At 34.1% G+C, this 19,810-nt stretch overlaps 1 protein-coding gene across 7 annotated transcripts in view; it reads right to left on the bottom strand.

Annotated features, from left to right (window-relative positions):
• Nucleotides 1–19,810, bottom strand: part of CACNA2D1 (calcium voltage-gated channel auxiliary subunit alpha2delta 1) — a 391,747-nt gene that overhangs the window by 93,736 nt on the left and 278,201 nt on the right. For all 7 annotated transcript variants that reach the window (XM_036328345.1, XM_036328344.1, XM_036328339.1 and 4 more), the window contains exons 7-10: nucleotides 10,478–10,609; nucleotides 6,779–6,848; nucleotides 4,570–4,620; nucleotides 2,325–2,424 (exon numbers count right to left, since the gene is read on the bottom strand). In XM_036328345.1, the coding sequence (XP_036184238.1) occupies nucleotides 2,325–2,424; nucleotides 4,570–4,620; nucleotides 6,779–6,848; nucleotides 10,478–10,609 (353 nt within the window). The remainder of the gene's footprint in view (nucleotides 1–2,324; nucleotides 2,425–4,569; nucleotides 4,621–6,778; nucleotides 6,849–10,477; nucleotides 10,610–19,810) is intronic.

The raw sequence follows: 19,810 nt of genomic DNA, 5'->3' as shown, positions 1-19,810 counted from the left end.
AAAACATATCCTTGGATGAGGGTTAAGAAAAAAGTTCTCTCTTACAACAAATAGTAATGATATTATGAGGAATTATATTTTGATTATTTCTTTCTGATGACTACTCCAGGACAGCATTTTTTAATGCACATGAATTATAAAAGCTTTCTGGAAGAAAATGCACTCAAGGAACCTTAATACAATCTTGATATTTGCATCTAATTCTTAAGTAAGAAGCTATATGACTTTATGGAAATATATGACAACCTTGTTCAGTTGGTAACTTTTCACATATTGCCCATAATCAGCATACATTTTCCTTTCATTATCCACTAGCTCACAACTTTATTCCTAAAACGTCAAATTCCCTCACTTTCATAAACAAATTCCACTCCCGTGTCAACATTTGAAATTTTGCCTGTAAATCAGAACATGCTATAATTGAATTGCTGCTCCTATCATCTACCACTTACTTCTGTCAAAGCATATAACTGGATTAGTGAGAAAACAGCTACATAATGCTTGCATTTGAGCTTTGCCTAACAGCAGGCTTCTTTTCTGTAACCAAAAAACAGCACTGGAAACAACAGAGTCACTAGGAAATGATGCAGCATTCATTCTGCATCTCCTACATGATTTAAGTATCAAAATTCCTGTTCTTAAACAAAAGAAACTTAGATATGACAAATCTGTACTGAATTTACGACTTTCTCTTTTGCGATGTCAAAGATCATATTTTGTTAGCACCACCACAATGGCTGTGTGATAAACAATATGTTTATGTACAAATGAAATAAAATGACTGTCTTTTCTGATCACTTTTTTTGAGAGCTACAGACTAAGTGGTGAGGTAACACATGGGGTCAGACAAGCTAAGATTTCTAAAGGTTCATCAGAAGCAGAAAAAGATCTGGACATGGACAGTGGTACCACATGTTATTATGGGCTGAATTGTGTCTCCCTGACATTCATATGTTGAAGTCCCAACCCCAGTATCTCAGAATGTAACAGCGTCCGAAGATAAGAACTTCAACCAGGTGATTAAGTTAAACTGAGGCAGTTAGTTTAGGGACATGTGTCCTTATAAAAAGAGGAAGAGACACCAGGGGTCTGCACACACAGAGAGGTGACTATGTGAAGAGGCAGCAAGGTGGCGGCTACTGCAAGCCAAGGAAAGAAAACTCAGGTGAAACTGACTCTACTGGCAGCTTGACCTTGAACTTCCGACCCCCAGAACTATGAGGAAATTCATTTCTGTAGTTCAAGCTATCCAGTCTGTGGCATTCTATATGGCCGCTCTAGAAAACATAGACAGGCCCTTCAGTACCATGTTGGCGACACCCCTCGGGCCCAGATGAAAAGTCTCAATAAGAGGTTTGAGGGGTTCCTTGTATAGCTGGACTGTTTAAACTACGGACTAGCTCCAATGTATTAACCAGAGAGTTATATCGCGCAGGGACATTTTTCAGGGGGTTTTGCTTCATTGATCCTGGGTTCTATTTAGCATAGTTACCCTTAGCCAGGGATATCATGCTAAAAGCACTTTAGGACTAATCCTCTTCCTCTCAGTAAATATTAATCTAGTTACCTGGAGCTCTGATTGACAAGGGGTTATGCCCCATCTCCTGCCCACTTTCACTCTCCAAGGTGCCCTCTCAGTTAAGGGAGGCCATGTGCTTGAACTTCTTCCTCCTCCCAGTGGTGTCAGAGATAAAGCCATTCTCCTGTGTTCGATACAAAATGACCTCCCCACAAATTCCCCTTCCCTCATGTTCATCTCTAGGAATACATCCACTTCAAATGTGAAATTATATCCATCAGTCACCAGCCATGGCATTTTTTGCCTCATTTCTATGAATTAAAATGAGACATGGTAACGTTTATTTTGTTCTATTTCACTTGTTTCAGAGTTCAGTACACTCTAAGGTCTAAGATGATGCTGGGGAAATAAAACTCTAAACGAAGCACATTCAAATATCTATTGGTTCTCCCGTTAAACTGAAAAATAAATTTTATTAAGAGTTATAATGTTATCAGTGAGTAAAAGGGTTCATGTCACCTGGTTAAGCTTCTCTGAGTAAAGGAGAATATGTGTAATGTTTTTCCTTCAATTACTTTGTGGCTAAAGCCTTAGACATTCAGAAAGGACCTTGGTGAAGAAATAAAGGAGAATTAGTAACAAGATATGAACAGCTCAGTGAGATAGTCTTGTATTAGATCAGAAATATCTCAGCCTGTCTATAATACAGCATTACAGAGTATTTTAAAGTCACAGGAGATAGAAATTGCAGATTTAATTCCCCCAAAATGGGATGACCGAAGAAGTGCAGTCATCTTATACTTACTGAAGCTACATTCACAAAATCATCATCTGAGAGGGTTTCCAACATTTCGGAGACAGACGTTCGGATCAATTTAAGTGTCAACCCACTAACACTTCCACTCCTATAAAAAATGGGTGCATGCATGTTAATGACCATCTATTTCATCAAAATCAGACACTTTAAGTAAAGGCAGTTACCTACTGGCTCTAGATCTTTATATAATACTCAAATAATTTCGTCTTTAAAAAATCAGTAGTAGAAAAAGTCGTATTTTTAATAGTGTAGAAAAAAGGAAATCTTATTGTTTTATATAGCATCAGAATATATATTTCTAAGCACAATGACAAAAATGGAAAGTCAAATGACAATTTTAAGAAAATATGAATACTCAGGGCATAGTCACTTACTCAGGAAACATAAACTTAATACCAGCTTGGTTATCCAAGTTAGAAGTGAGGGGTTATAACCTCTGCAGGTAAACATTTAAGGTCATTGCTTGAGGGTATCCAATGTTTTACTTGATTAAACTGATAATTATGAAGCAGCATAACATATATAATAAGAGACATATTTTTTATGTGGACAAGAGGCCTTGTTTTGTATCCTAAAGTTGATACTTTCTGGGGTTCAGTCTTCATTTTGTCTCATCTCTATATAGTCTATGATGCTCATGAATGACCTCATCTATTTGTGGGGCTCTAGACAACTGACTCCCAATTCTAATCTCTAGCTCCCAATTTTTCCCCACTTTTACATTTCACTGCTTGTTAAACAACTACAGGCTCAATGCCCAAAATGACACATTATTCCCCAACATATTTTTCTTTCCTATTTATGTTATTGGTAATAACCAAGCTAGGTCTTAGTCCAATTTCCTCCTCCCCCTTAACCTTCCTTCCCTTTCAGACAATTTTCTCATTCATTCCACTTCACTCTGTTCCCAGACAGTGGCCTCCCCTCCACCCGCTCTCCACTCTGACTCAGATCTCCATGACCTGAAGATGCTGAGCTATGGTAACAGCTACTGCTGGCAGCTCATAGTCACCTCTCCTCCCCATGCAGTAGGTGAAAATTCTGGAAACACACCTTAATACAACACTACCCATAGTTACCTAGTAAATATATATTTTCAATTTTGGGATATGCATGTGGTTTTCAAAGATTTTAATATGATAAATTATTTCTGGAAATTATATATCCAATAGAATTATAACACATTACATTACCATTTAAAATTTGTACTTAAGGATTCGTGTATGATATAAATTCCACAATAATTTAATTTAAATGAGATATAGCTTAAGTGCATTTAACAAATGAAATGAGAATGAATGAACATTTAAGTTACATTTGTCTAATTCATTTATCTCCTCTTCTCAGGCTAGGTTATAAAGTTTTGAACTTGTTTACTTTAGGTCAAAATGAAGAAATTTTCAAACGTTAATGTTAGCCTGTGATACAGATTTATTTGCCAATAAATCACTGGATTCTGTTTCTTCCAATGTGGTGAAGAATATCTGAGGACATACCTTTATTTTCTCAGGGAAAATAATCAAAGCATTTTATGCTTTGATTTTGTTCCTTGGTATTACTCTTAAAAAACAAATCTCTATAGCAGGATATATGTTTTTCTATGCTCTACCATTTTATTTTCAACTTCATAAAGGATCTCTCTCTCTCTCTCTCATCACACACACACACACACACACACACACACACACACACACCTTAAACTGAAACATTGTAACACATAAAATGGCCAATATAAAAACTCCTGGAATTCTTACACATATATTAGAATTTCCCTCGAGAAAGTCTCAGTATTGACATTTAATACATTTTACTCTATCTGTTTTGTGGTCAAAACCTTCAAAGTTATTTGAATCTTAATGACTAGTTGTCAACTGAATGATTTTTTTTTTGACAGAAACTGCTTAGTTTTAGCCAGACTGTACCTTAAAGTTATTTTAAATATAAAGCCAAACATTAGAAGAAAATTAATATTTTTCAAAAAGCTCAGACTTTAGAACCATGCCAGGCCTTAATTTTCAATTCTGATATAGATTCATATTTTCAATAACATAATTTTTGTTTTGTTACTGTCTTCATATGGCTTCTTTGTCTCAATATAAAAGTAATCATAATAACACTTTGTTCTTTCCCCCCAACCTGTCAATCAGTTCTCAGTCCCAACACATTACTGTTATCTATGACTCCACCCTATATTCTCAGTACAGAAATAAATATGTAGTGTTTAGCTACTCACACATCAACCAGAATAAGCATGTCTTTGGGAGATGCAGCTCCTTGGATGTACCTGAAACAAATCCCAAATGAACACATTTTCTCTTGCAAAATAGCAAACTTTGATATTTGTTACCCTGATATTTCCTGATCAGAGATAAGGTATTTTCCAAACAGACCTACTTCTCTTCTATCTCAGTCAACAATGTTCTGCTCTTTCATTCATAGTTTTGCATTGTCCATTTTAAAAAGCTATAATAGTAGAGATGCTAGTGGCATAATGTTTCAATTATGTTTTTCAGATATTTATTTAAAAGGGGTGAAGAGACGTGTTTTAATACTAAGAGCAAAATAATGTAACTTCTAGAAGCCCATTTTTTTGGGGGAAAATTATTCTGAACGTCAATTTGTTGACTACACATTCTAAAACTAATTCTAAGGAATAATAAGAATAAATAATCTCCAAGGCTAAGTCATATTTTTAAATGCAAAAAATAAACATGAAATATAGTTAAGTGGTCTAGGGCCATGAAAAAGCAACATCAACAGAACAGAAATACAATGGCACAATAAAGAAATTAAAAACAGAAAAATATATAGTGTTACTACCAAGATTTCTCAATGGTGACTCTCAAACTTCATAGAATCTAAGAAACCACCTGGAGAGTTACTTTACAATGTTGATTCCCAAGTTCAACCCAGCCCTACAGATTTAGAACCACTGCATTTTAAAGAGACTATAGGAGAGTTTTATTCAGATCATTTAGGAATTGTAGAGAGAGAAACGTAACTTCAGGTGAATGATCCCAAAGTTCATGTTGCCTGGCCACAGAGTGCCAGGGCACAGGGAACTACTCTCCCCACCAGGAAGGCTGAAGATTCAACTTTCTACTCATCTCTGATGCCTCCTTACCCATGACTCTAAATCTCACTTTTCAGAACTTTGCCAGATGACTTGTCTATTAGTGTAGAGACAGCATCCAGCACAGTTAGCATCTACTCAGGACTACGTGTTGTGTTCATGAAACAGAGTTTATAACTTGCAGGCAAGTTTGCGTCACTCTAAGAAGGCTAGGGGAAACGCTGCTGGGATATTCCAATGGAAAGCCAATTTACTTCATGTCTGGCATCTTAACAAATGGTGCAGACATGCCTCTCTGTGGGAAGATTAGAGGAAAGACTATTGTCCGCCTCTTCTGTTTAGCACTTAGCTCCTAAGTTTCCCCCAAAACAGCTGTTTCCCGAATCCAAATCATGGGATGTAATTGTCTTTACCTCCCATTGCTTCACAGCCACCACACTTGGAGAAATATCAACAAACATAATATGTGGATTAATAATATTTTGCGCTACTATAATGTTTGATGTTCATGTAAACTGCTACTGGGATATTTAACAGCATCATCAAAGCATTAAATACGTTTACTTTGAATCAACCAGTATATCTGAGAATTTGTATGAACCCTAGCAAAATGTTAGAAATAATCTAAATGTGGAATAATAGGGGATTTCTTAAATAAGTTACCTCATAGTCATTATTTTAAAATGATGTAAAGTGTATCTCTTAGGAACAGGCATTAAAAGGTATTGATATGAAAAGAGTATATTACAAAACAGTATATTGGACATCATGTGAACTAATTCAAGAAAAGATATTAAATACATTTTTAAAACCTTACAACACATAAGTTGGGAAAATATAAGTTATTGGTATTTTTTGTTTTATATTAGGAAAATGAGTTGCTTTACTAGTGAGAAACAAATAATACTTTTTTTTTTTTTGAACAATAAACCTAAGCAATATAACTTTAACTAGGGGCAGCTCTTACTGTTTGGGCCAGTTCTCATTAGTTGACTGCCAAAGACAAACCACCTCCTACTCAGTCCAGAGGCTCAATTAGAGCTCTACTCTAAGCAAACTGGGGGTCTTTCCATAGAAATTCCACCAGCTAAAAGAGTTTTGGAGATGAAATTGCAAATAAAGGTAGTCCAGTTGAAATAAATGTGTTGATGAATTTCAACAATATTCATTATTGTTCCCATGTGAACTTTATCTTCATTTACTTTTAACTGTATGCAGTTGTTAACATTTTTAAAAAATACCAGAGCCATTTAAATAATTAGACAATATTCATCCTAATAATGTAAAGATTCCTTCCATCTTTTTCACCCAAAACAATGTAGCCTACTTTTGTCTGTTTAATCTTTTCATGATTACCTAAAATTCTTACCATGGTCTTCTGCGTACATCATAAAGATCAATCTTGTTTGGAGTTCGGCTGTTATCAACCCATGGAGAAGCTTTAAGAGAAAGAAAGAAATAAAATAAGAAAGTAAAAGGGAGAGAGAAATTAAGTTACATTAAAAATTAGAGAAATAACATCAAAATATTAGACATGACCTATAAAAATAGTATTTAAAATAAACCAAAAACACCACTGACACATTCTTCTTATCCATAACAATTTTAAAATGGGGGATACAATTTTTATGCATAATTTTTGTTTGTTTGTTAATGGCAAAAAATGGAAAATGATATAGCAGTATAAAAGAAAGTCAACATATTTTCTTTTTCATATTATTTCAGAAATAATTTGCAGACACAGGGATTTTCTGGGTGCTGACTTATATGTTTTACTAGGTTTCCAGAAATTATATATTTTCTTTCTTCTCTACTAATAGAAAAATTTACCTTAAAAGAAAATGGATTTGGCATCATGGAAATTATGCTTTCAATTATTTAATCTTTATATTTTCACCTAAAGCCATACTACCTTGATCTATAAAAAAGATTGCTATTTTTCTTGGGTTGTTATCATACAATATCATAATTTTAGTCTTATTATTAACTAGCCATTTGATAATGGCTAGTCCATTTGAAATTTTAATTAAAAGGTTAAATTATAATTAAAAACTACACAAAAAACTGTTTTCCTTAAATTTATTTAAAGGATTTGAAGTAATTCAATACAGATTCAAGAACCTTTAGTTAATTTCATAGCTTTCACCATTTTCAGTAATCATAAAAAAATACTTTTGTCTAACTGCATTGATTTCAAATGTATTTGATGTATACTTATTCAAATTAAATCTATATTTTAATTTAAATGTTTTACAAACCTTCTTTCACAATATCACACACACACACACCACTTAGACCCATTGGATAACATTAGAAGTTGATGAATTAGACAATAATTTTATGCTGAACAAGTTCTCTCCTTGAATATGTTTAGATATATGACCCTTAGAGAAATTTCTAATAATAATTCATGATTCTTAAATGGCTTATATTTAAAAACATTAAGAATCTTCTCTTAGAGTCTTCTGAAATATCTACTATTAGGGCATATCCCTTGATTATAATTAAGATATTTATATTATGGTAAAATTAAATAACGTGATTTCTTCTGTGATATTACTAATTAATTTGTTGTAAAATCCCATTGTGGCAATTAACTGGTACATTATTTATATAGGCTCAGAATTGTGGAAGATCAAATAGTAAAAATGACTAATAACCATACAGTGAAATGATCAGATTCATAATGATGCAGAATGAAAGATACATATTTTGAGAAGAAATCAGAGCTTCTAAAATCCCTGCAAAAAGTGAAAGGTTGCTCAGTTTAAAGTCTCTTTTGCTTTCCAATAAGATTTTGGGATGACAGAAGAAAGAAGGGGTGGGAATAACAACTACATTGTGGGCATATAATTTCTGAAAGCCCAAGTTAAAGGTGATATTAGTCATTCACGAGAATGCTTTCCTCTGATCAAAAATGAACTGTGAGTTTATCACTGACTACATCTATTGAACTACACTTCTACTTCATGATATTTAAGGAATACTATGTCAGTTGTTGGACTGTTGACTTAAAAAAAGGTATTTATACATTACATCAGAATACTAAAATATGTGTTAGTTATATTTTTGAGAAAGTATGCAAATTACAAATCCATTTTCTAGTCAATACAGTCTAAAATAACAGAAGAGTATGTTTTTATTTTCAGCTGCTAGGAAATAATGCAGCTCATAATGATGCATTTGAGGGCTAATTCTCTTGGTAGAAACACCATTTCACATGAAAACTAATTGCATTTCCAATTAGCAAGTTCGAGTGCAGTTTTCTTATTCTACAGACTTCACATTTTTCCCCTCATTAAAAGAAAAAGAAAGGTGAATTTCACATACCTAAAAATACCTTTAACCCTGGTCCAATTGCTGGGATCTAACTGATGTTATGTCAATCATTATTTTAGGCTTGTCTCAGTCATCTCCTATGGAGTATTAGTCATGGTTCTGAATTCCAAGCCAAGATAATGAGTTTGGACTGTTTTGTTTTGTTTTTAAGAATTGATTCCATACATTTGTATTGCCTAGCTCACAAGATTTTCAGGAATCTGAGTGTTGCTGCCCAACTACTACCATCCCAGAATGGATTCTCCACAGTCCCTAATTAGCATCATGGCTCACACAGAAAGGTCTAGGATGAATCTCCTAGACAGAGAGGGGATATAGACCCATATTCAGATGTCAGAAAATCTAGGAAAGCAAATGTCTGCCCAACCATTGTTCAAATCTAGGTATTTCCGGAGAGTACAGGGTTTCTTCCACAGCTAATATTCTGGAAGGACCTCGAGGATTCAGCTAAATTAAACCTTTAAAGTTTTTTCCCAAAACAAAGTGGACAAATGGCAGTACATTTGAAAGTATGTGAGTAGGGCTTTAAAAAGTTAAAACCTGCTTCCTCAATTAGCATGTCAAACGAAAGAATTGAATATGATTAAATAGTATTTTTTAAAAGTTAATTGCTATTTGTAAAAGGAGCCATCTTTGAAAAGTGCTTATAACACAACCTGTCTTTACTTCTAATTCTTGAGCACAAAGGTTTCTCTCCCTCTTATTTTGTAATCTCCCCTTCCTAGTTCTCTCTTATAAACTGATTTGCCCCTCCTTCTTGGCATCATTCATTTCTCTGATATTGAGTTATTGCCATGCAAAGCTAGATATTACCCAGTTTCTAGTTCTCTCCATGTTCACTTTTGTGATTGTTATTGTGACTAATTCTATTTGTTAAACATGTTTACAAAAAGTCAACTCTTAAGAAAAATTCTCCTCTATACTGTTTCAAGTCAAGTTACTTAAGTACCCCATAACTCAGGCCATATCTCTGAGAAATAAAATGTATTTGTGCTTGTCAGCTTGTTCTTAAAAGTGGAGAAACAGACATTTCACTAAAAGTCCTTTCAACAGGTCCTCAGGATTGACTAGTGATGAATTTTTCATTTTTTGATAGATTTATTTCTCCAAACCCTCCTTTATAAGAAAACATAAAGGACATCACAAAAGGGTTTATCCATTTTAATGTATAAAATAGATTCATCTCATTGCTGAGATGCCCTCAAAATAATCCAACCTGATACCTAAGAAAGCTTTACTTTCATTGAAATTGCATGTTATTTTCTATCATACTCATTTCTACAAATCCTCATTTGAGATTGGAGAAAAGCATCAACGCATTTTATATAGAAACATAAATCAGATCCGGAGAGAAAAATTTCAATTAGGTTCTGAAAATTCTATTCAATTCTCAATGTGACTCATTGGTCCATGCTGAGCATGTGGATCAGAATTGCTTTAGGATTCAGGATAACTTCCCCATCCAGATATACAGATACCTGATCATTAGTCTCACAGCTACCTGGCCTGATTCCAGGTGCCAATACCTCAGGTGCTGCTTAGGTGTCTGGGTTTAAAGTGGTTTTGGTAGATACAAAGCCATTTAAAGAGAAATAGTCTTTCCTTTTAAAAGTAACATGGTAACTATCTTTTTCTTTCAATGAAGGAGAAGGTAATAGATTGTTCTCAAGAAACATTAAGTCTGGACTTATGATTTTACCTGGTACCTACTGATTCACTAAGCGCTTACCTGGATAATATCTGGCCAGGCCAGTGGCACTGCCAAACACCTGCCACAACAATGAAGGATCTTCATCTCGATTTTTTTTGAAAACTTCATCTAAGGCACTTGTCCAGTTCAGTTCATTTAACACAATTGTTGCTAACAAAAAAAAAAGAGAGAAAGAAATTAATAAAATTTATAATTATAATTGAACCAGTCTCCACTGATTTGCAAAAAAGATATACATTTTCACTGCTTTACTTATAAAGTACTCTAATCCAGTAGCTACCAAAATGTTTAGACATGGGATTATGTCTTCAAACAAATTTTTATAGGATGTTGGCCTTTAGACATTGTGGGCTGGGTAATCTTTGTGTGGGAGCTTTGTGTGCTTTGTGGAATACTCAGCAGTATCTCTGGCCTCTGCCCACGAGATGTCAGTATAGTCCCCCTTGTTGTGATGAGCAAAACTGCCTCCAGACAGCACCAGAAATCCCTGGAAGGGCAAAGCTGCTCCCTGTTGAGAATGACTATCTCTATATATAAAAGGTTAAGTGTCTGTCTGTCTGACCAGTAGCTATGACACGCACTGGCCATTTAAAAATAAATGGCACCACAGACCTGGCGCCGACAAACCAACACTTGGCTTCCCCCAAGTAGGCCCCACCATCACTCCGGAGCGACAGCCCCCCAAATCACAGTCAATGCTGCCAAGGCCCCGTGATGCAAAATGTGGTCCACAGCCCAGCTAAGACCAGCAGCAGTCGCTGTGGGCGCCCAGTTAATGATTTCATGTAGCAAAGCCCAACTTCCTCCCCCCTAGCAACTAGCCTCCTTGGAGTTTCTTCAACCCAGGAACCCGACTTGCTTTATAGCCAGGTGCCAACATTTTACAATTTAACCAAATGTCTGTGAAGCGTTTTCCCATGCCTCATCTCATTAGATCCTCGCACAAGTCCTGGGGTAGGTAGATAGGAGACTCGGTAGAATCCTATTTTCTTTTCATTTGCCAGAAAAAGGGGATTTAGAAAGTTTAGAAACTTGACTTGACTGGAAAAGAAGAAATGGCGGACCTTGAAAATGACTTCAGGTTTTCTCACTGCACAGTATATAGTCAAACACTGCTGCAGTTAAATATTTTACTCTTTGTTCTCTCTGCTTGATCTATAATAATAATCTGATTAGTGTTGATATTTACTGCCTTGTTGCTGACAATTACCTGAAAGAGAAGTTGGGGTGCTTCACTGGGCTGGAAAAAGTTTAGCTAAATCAGAAAGCATGTCTAATTAAGCAAGTTTATACTATGTATATAAAAGGCTAAGTTGACTCGTGCATGCGCAATACATATAAAGCTCTCGCTGGTGCCAATCGCATGCATGTGTTTCAATATATCATTGTCTATGGTGAATTTGGTTGACACTTCTATAGAGAGAGGGCGAATAGCAATATCAAAATATTTCTTCTAATTAATTTCCTTTCAATGTGCACGAATCCATGCACCAGGACACTAGTAATACATACAACAGACAATGGCAGCATTCCTAACTTTCAGACAGTTCAGGGCACAGTTTGATGACCACCTCCCTCAATAATCTGCTGTTAGATAATCTGGTGTGTTACTTGAGTTAAAAATAAATATGCTTGCCATTGACCATAGTTTAATGTGCTTACAAAATAGAAAAGGTATTCATTTTGACCAAAAAAAATCATTCAGAAGTTTGACAATGTCAATGTTAGAAATATGAAGTAGTTCATTATGAACAGTTTTCTTTTTTTCTAGTTAGCTCAATTATTTAGAGTATAGTGCTAATAAGGATTAGGTCATTGATTTTGATACCTACTTATAACTGTTGACTGAAACATATGCCTTTCATTACAATGAAAGAGAAGCATTATAATGTGGGATGAAACAAGGGTTAAAGTGGTATATAATTTGTAATTATGGGCCTCTCTAATTACAGCACCCTCTGTCTAGCATATTAATGTTTAACTGGTTTAGAATATTATTTTTCCCTCCACACAAAAAGATGAAAAATAATTTTGCATCTTTTTTTTTTTGTAAAATATATACCATGACCTCAGCATATTAGCACATTGGACATCTCTGTACTTGAGAATCTATGACCAAAACTAAACAGTGGAAATTAGCTTCAGATAAGGTCTGGAGATACTGTTTAGTGTCTATGTTTTTTGGTGACCACAACGAAAAAAGGAAGCAAATGCAATTATGGCTAAACCATGCACAAGACTTTTTAAAGGTAAAAGAAAAAAAGAGGTTCTATCAAAAAAGGTGTATATTGAAGTTTATCATTTACAAAAAAATGAAAACAGTAAAATTGTAAAACTGTTCTGGGACCAGCATTCTAGTACTTTTCTCATTATTAAAAACTAACAAGATTTCCATCTTTATAGATGTGGTTACTTCCTGAAAGATCAGTGTGTGTGTGAATATTCATGAGTTGGGTCAGATCCGTGGTGCATCTGAGATACCAGTGATTTCATATGCAAAAGCATGATCCAATGAACCCTAAGTGACTGGTTATATAAAAATTTATATTCACACAGATAACCTGAACTGATACTCACTATTCATGAATATTTATAGCAATATACAAAAACATCACAGAAAATGAGGGATATTATACTTTTCTTTAAACATTCATAAGTTTAATATTCCACTGAACAAATAATCATGTTTATTTATGATCCAGTAGTCTTCATTAATCTCCAATCTACTCTATCTTTTCAATTTCCTTGACTATTTAATTCACATTAAGCAAAAACTGATATCTAATTATTTTAATAAACTTATTCGTTTTCAAGTCTGCTATTTTTTTCTTAAGTTTTATTTGATAAGTTAACAACTATAAAGATTAGGCTCTGATACACTGATTGTGAATTACACTTTTATCTACTTGGGGGAAAGTCAACTCTGGAATATTCTTACTATATTAGAGATATGTTTTAAAATTTGCAGTATATATATTTGAAAATTCTCTTATTCAGATAAGCCATTATTGAAGTAGATTTAAAAAAATGTTTTCTCTAATTTAGATCATCTGCCAATGAACAAAGTATATAAAATATTTACAGAATAGGTCCCTGAATTGATTTTAAATTTTATTCAGAATGAAAGAAATTATATTGTAAACCTATGGCAAAGCTTATCAACTTGATAATAGTATGTAGCAATGAATGAGGATACAAATACTTCCATTTCTGAGTGGTAATTTATAAAGGCTATTGGGTGTAATTTTTATTCTATTAGACATAATTTTATCTGAAAGTCTGGAGCAAGAAATTAAAATTCAAAGTTGGCCCTGAGAGCACAGAATAGCGAACCCTCTTTAACGGGGAGCTTGATTGTAGCTGTCTTTCAAAATGAACATAGTCTTTAGCAATTTCAGGGGATTCATACCATAACGGCAGTATGGATCTCCAGTCCTTAACCAGAGAATTTTAGAGCAAGAGTCATTCATTCAATCATAGTGTTCAAAATTTTAAGGCGCCAAAACCACAAAGTAAAATATATTGCTGCACTAGGAAAAATTTTTCTTAAGCTATGTTGAAAGCAACTATAAATACAATATATATATATATATATATATATATATATATATATATGTATATGTATATGTATCAAAGTAAACAAACAAGTATGAATATATTTTAGTTGCTTCTTCATTTGGCTATATTTTTCTGATCTACATCACACATTGTATTAGACTATAAGCATATATTATTTTAATATCCTGAAAGGAACAGATTTTTGTCTTCTTAAAATGTATAAAATTAAATACTAGCTTAATTCAGAATTATGGGGAGCATGCATTTCTCCATTTCTTTGGTATTAGCATAACTCAAATTACTGGGTAATCTGCAGATGACTGAATAACACTAGTAAAACTAATGCAGAATATTGGCCATGCTAAAACAAATGTATCTCATTTACTGAAGATACTTACTGTCTCTCACCTAAAATCATCAGGTAGAGATTTTTTAGGGAGATGCTTTTTAATCAACTACCCTGGCTGCAATTGGGTAAAAAGGCACATTCAAAAAGTTATCATTAAGAGATCTTTTTTTAAAAAATATATTTTATTGATTTTTTTACAGAGAGAAGGGGAGAGGGATAGAGAGTTAAAACATCAAAGAGAGAGAAACATCGATCAGCTGCCTCCTGCACGCCCCCTACTAGGGATGCGCCTGCAACCTAGGTACATGCCCTTGACCGGAATTGAACCCGGGACCCTTCAGTCCGCAGGCCGACACTCTATCCACTGAGCCAAACCGGTTAGGGTGAGAGAGAGAGAGGTCTTTTGTTTTATCTTACAAGGAGTTTCTGTGGTTATGGTGCTGGTGCCTTTCTTTGGGTTGGGGTATTATTAGAGTCCCCTGTTTTTCTTACATCATAATATTTAAGATTAAAGGCACTATAAAGCATAATCTTTCTATGATGAAACAAACAAAACAAGACCAAATTCTCTGGAAAATTATTCTCAGCCAATATTACTTTGGATTATGAAACTGTATTGTTCATTTATATAAAGACCTGAGACTCAAAGAATAATTGTGGTACTCTAACTCAATAAAGATAAACAGGTTGTAAGTAAGTTTCCATTTGTCAATGTATCTTATAAACACTTAAAATGCAGTTAGTTTTCTGTTAAGTCGCGATCTTTATTTGAAAGACCAGAGCAAGAAATCAAAAGATTTTAATTGCCAAAATGCTGATATAAATTAATAGCCAAACAATGCTTCATACAAGAACTCCAGAATAAAACATTTTTAAAATAACTTGAAATATTCCTTGACCAAAAACCAAAACTTTACCTTTTATTGGGACAGAATTACTTAAGAACTGGATAATAATTCTGACTGATTTTCTATAAATTGTTTAGCAGTATTTTAAATAATTGTATTTTATATAGTATATCAGTTATGTATTGTATATGTATTACATTTTAAAAGATTGTGTATTATACAGGGATGGGCAAAGGCATGTTTTTAATTAGATAATACAATAATTAATAAATAATAATACAAGAATAAACTGTTTCCTGTACTCACAACTGTAAACCTATTTGTGCCCACCCCTGATTCACTCATGTCTTCCTTCTCCCACAACCTCCAAAAATAACATTTTACATTCACACAAACTTATGATTTTTCATTTGAATGGATATTAGAAATAAATGAGTGACATTTTTTCACTATAGAAGAGTAACTGGTCGATGCTGATCTAGCCTTGAACCTACTGTCAGTAACTAATGAACTTAATCTGAGTGTCTTATGGCGACTTTAAGAGCAAAATTAGTCCTCACTTTCCGCCGACTTCAAAGAAATGAGGATCTTTATCTTTGTTAGAAAATTAGATTTTGCAAAAATAAGTCTTTGATAGATGTCCAAGGCTAAGCCTATTAAAATCGATGAATGCTGGGGAAGCAAACCTTGACATCGGGCTTCTATTCTGAATGGTTAACAGGATTCCACTGATAATTGACTCAGAACGCCAAGGATACATCTCTATTCTCCTTATACTTGGTTTTAAAAAACATGGCCTTGGTGTTCAAGGATTCTCGCTTTTAGAGCGTTCTATTGTTCAATCAGGCTTCTCAAGGGAAGAAAGGAAAATCTAATTTGCAACAGCATAAAAGAAGCACTTTACATTTGCTAATTCTTCTAAAATAAATGACATCTCTATATCTTGTTTCTGACATGGCATACAGAATTATTTATAAGTTTCTCTTGTAAACTTCAACCCATAAAGTGTCGCACTGTTGGTCCCCTTAAGTTTGAATATATTTTGTTGACTTATTCAGGGTTCAGGGCCTCGTGTGCATAGAAGACACAAAATGACTATTTCAAAAACCTTAAGGTTATTTATAATGTCAACTACAGCTTTCAAATGAAGCAATTATATGTAGAAAAAAAGAAATATTTTTTATGATTTATTTAAAATATAAATAACACTGGGTACATCTGTATCAAAAATAAATTTTATCAAACATAAAATAGCTTTGACAAGTTTCTGGTAAGACCTGTAGATATTAAAGCTATGCAAGGAACTAGATGCTAAAAATTGTGTTGTTGTTTTATAATGGTAAATATGATGCAATTAAATCATTAAAACAAGAAAACTGGCTCCAATGTTTAATATGCTATTTCTATTTAACTAATAATAGCATTCTTTTATCAAAGCCTTGCATTGTGATGAAATTAGTATATATGATTTAAGTTCTTGCTACTGGTAATAGCAAATAAGGTCAACAATATTAAGCACTTACTGTGTGCTGCAGGTATGTTAACCGTATGTGAGCTATTTATTTCAAAGTTTTCATTGTATGTTTAGCTCTACATATTTAAAATTTTATATCTAAAAAAATATGTCAATGCCTTTGTAACACATTGTTTCTCAACTGAGAGAAATATTCCTCCCAGGGGACCTTCAGCAATGTCTAGACGCAGCCGTGGGCAAACTATGGCCCGCAAGCCGGATCCGGCCGGTTTGAAATGAATAAAACTAAAAAAAAAAAAAAAGACCGTACCCTTTTACGTAATGATGTTTACTTTGAATTTATATTAGTTCACACAAACACTCCATCCATGCTTTTGTTCCAGCCCTCCAGTCCAGTTTAAGAACCCATTGTGGCCCTGGAGTCAAAAAGTTTTCCCACCCTAGAGACATTTTTGATTGTCATACCTGCTGGGAAGTTATTTACATCTGGTGGGCAGAGGCCAGGGATTCCCTAAACATCCTTCAATGGACAGAACATCCCCCGCAAGAAAGAATTACTAAAATGTCAATAGCGCCCAGGTTTAGAAACCTGGCTCAAATACAACTATAAACACAAGACAATGAATCCACTTTGTAAAAACCAATATCCCCAATGAATGTTGTCAACAAAAAGTCACAGCAAAACTTCTACAAAGTGAGAAATGATATACTTTTTTAAAGGATTATTTTATGATATTAAATAATCTCAATATTTCAGGCTACATTTTGACACCCTTTGGGTTGAGCAAATTTTCATTTTAGTCTCAGAAACTCTAACACACTGTTCTCATCTCTAAAAAAGTAAGGATTCAAAGCTACTTTTTAGTGCCATTAAATGTTATCCCTCCCACCACCTGCTTTTGGATAGTCACAGAATATTAGAGTTTTGCTTTGGTACTGTTGTTATTTTTAACAAGTCAACACTTACTGTGTGATTCTAAACTGAGCTTATTGTATCTCTATAGCAAATGTTCATTTTATCCCATAGTACATAAGATCATCATAAAAAGGGTTGCATTTAACAGATGAGCTGAGCCAGATGTCACTAATTTTATTCATCAACTCTAATCTCTAAAAGGAAAAATGTTAATAAGAAGAAACCCACTGATCCAATTAAATGCACAGGCAAAAAGAATCCACTTTAAGGACTAGACAGTGTGCATAAATATTAAAATGAACGAATCTTTTCAATGGATTTGGCTAAGGGAATCTCATCTAATCCCAGTGTAATTGAAAGATTAATAAAACACAGAGAGAAGGGAAGACCAAATCTAATCTCTCTAATTGTGTCTCACGCACCAGACTGCACCTCCCACTGAGGATGGGAGAACAGAAGGGTCCAAGGCATACGTAGACCCCGATGACAAGATAAGCCTTATTCGTACAGTTAATTCGGTACAAATATTAAAAGGCTCTTGTCCTTGTCAGTTCTCTAACCCCCATATTACTGAGATTTCTGGTTTTGCTCCTTATGTCTTTTGTTTCCCATAGATTGAGCATGTATGTGGCTAATATCCAGGGCACAGCTGTTCTGTTTCAATGAAATCTGAAAATTGTGGAGCACATCTAAGGGACTCAGAAAAAACCCAAGAGATTAAGAACACTGTAAGGGGAATAGAAGACCCTGGGATAGAATGTTATGTTTAGTAATTGAAGGATTTTAAATGCCACTTTTAATAAAATGATAATTGTAAGCTATTTCTTGGGGGGGGGGGCGTAGTGATTTTGCATGGGAATAATGAGTAGAAGGCAAGGTTAAAAACACTGTTTTCTTTATCTTTCAAGCATTCTAACTTTTTCTGTTCCTAACATTATCCAAAAAAAGAAAACACAATTAGTGACTTTGGTAGAGAAGAGTCTCTACCACTAGCACAACAGGCTACTTAAGTCATGTGACCTCTTGTGCTTCTGTGTTCCTTCATCTAAAAAATGAATATAAGTACACTAAGAATGCTGGGTCGCCTTCAGAGTTAGTATGAATGTCAGATAAGTTTTTGAATAAAAGGGAGCATGATTTTATTATAGTCCTTCCCTTAGCTGGATTGGAAAACTGTAACATGTCCATGGCCTTTAGATGTCTTACTGGTTCATAGACAATAGCTTCTTTTTACATTTCTACACATTATTTGAGTCTTGCCAGTCACTTTGTTTTACTTGAATGAACAGTTAGCATATTTCTCCATTTATTTTGTAATAAAGCCACTTTCCTTATATCCACCCCATAATTAAAAGTTCTATCATGAGATACTCTTCATTGAAAACATATAGGTAAAATATAATTTTAAATTTAGGAACATTGCATAATTTTTCAATATAAATTATGCAGAATCAATTGTTAAACCTGAAGAGGACAATCAATTCTTCCATTGATACAAAGTCATTTTCATCATAAATTCAACTATTTATAACTAAATTTGTAATTGTAAACAAAAGTGATTATATATATATATATATATATATATATATTAGAATAGATTATATGTATTCAGAATACTGCTTGTCACTTAGTAACTGCACAATAAATGTTGCCTGCCCTTACCATTATTATTATCTTATTCACCTTTAAAATTTTTTTTTTTTTTTTTACTCCTCACAGGAGGACATAGTTTTACTGATTTTAGGGAGAGGGGAAAGGACGGAAGGGGAGAGAGAGAGAGAGAGGAGAGATATAGAGAGAAATATAGATGTATGAGAAATATTGATCCACTGCCTCCCATATATACACTGACTGGGGATGAAATCAGCAACCTAGGTGTGTGTCCTGAGAGGGAAAAAGAACCAGCAACCTTTCTGTGCAGTGGATGATGCTCCAACCAACTGAGCACAGTGGCCAGGGCTTATTCACCTCTTCATATTCAGCATTTAAAAGGTTAACAAATATATTTTGATGGAGGAATTCTAAATGAGCTGCTAAAATGCTAGGATGAATAATTAAAACCTCTCATTCACTCCCCTCCTCAAGAAACCTTTGCTCTTAACTCAGCCCTAAGTTAATGTCCAACATTACTTAATCTCCTTGCTATAAATGCCATGAGAAAAAGGTATGTTAACCTTTCCAAAATTATTTACATTGTTATGAGAAT

Source organism: Myotis myotis, unplaced genomic scaffold, assembly GCF_014108235.1.
Source record: "Myotis myotis isolate mMyoMyo1 unplaced genomic scaffold, mMyoMyo1.p scaffold_m19_p_11, whole genome shotgun sequence".
NCBI classification, from domain to species: Eukaryota; Metazoa; Chordata; class Mammalia; order Chiroptera; family Vespertilionidae; genus Myotis; species Myotis myotis.
This window is presented reverse-complemented; position numbering and strand designations above follow the sequence as displayed.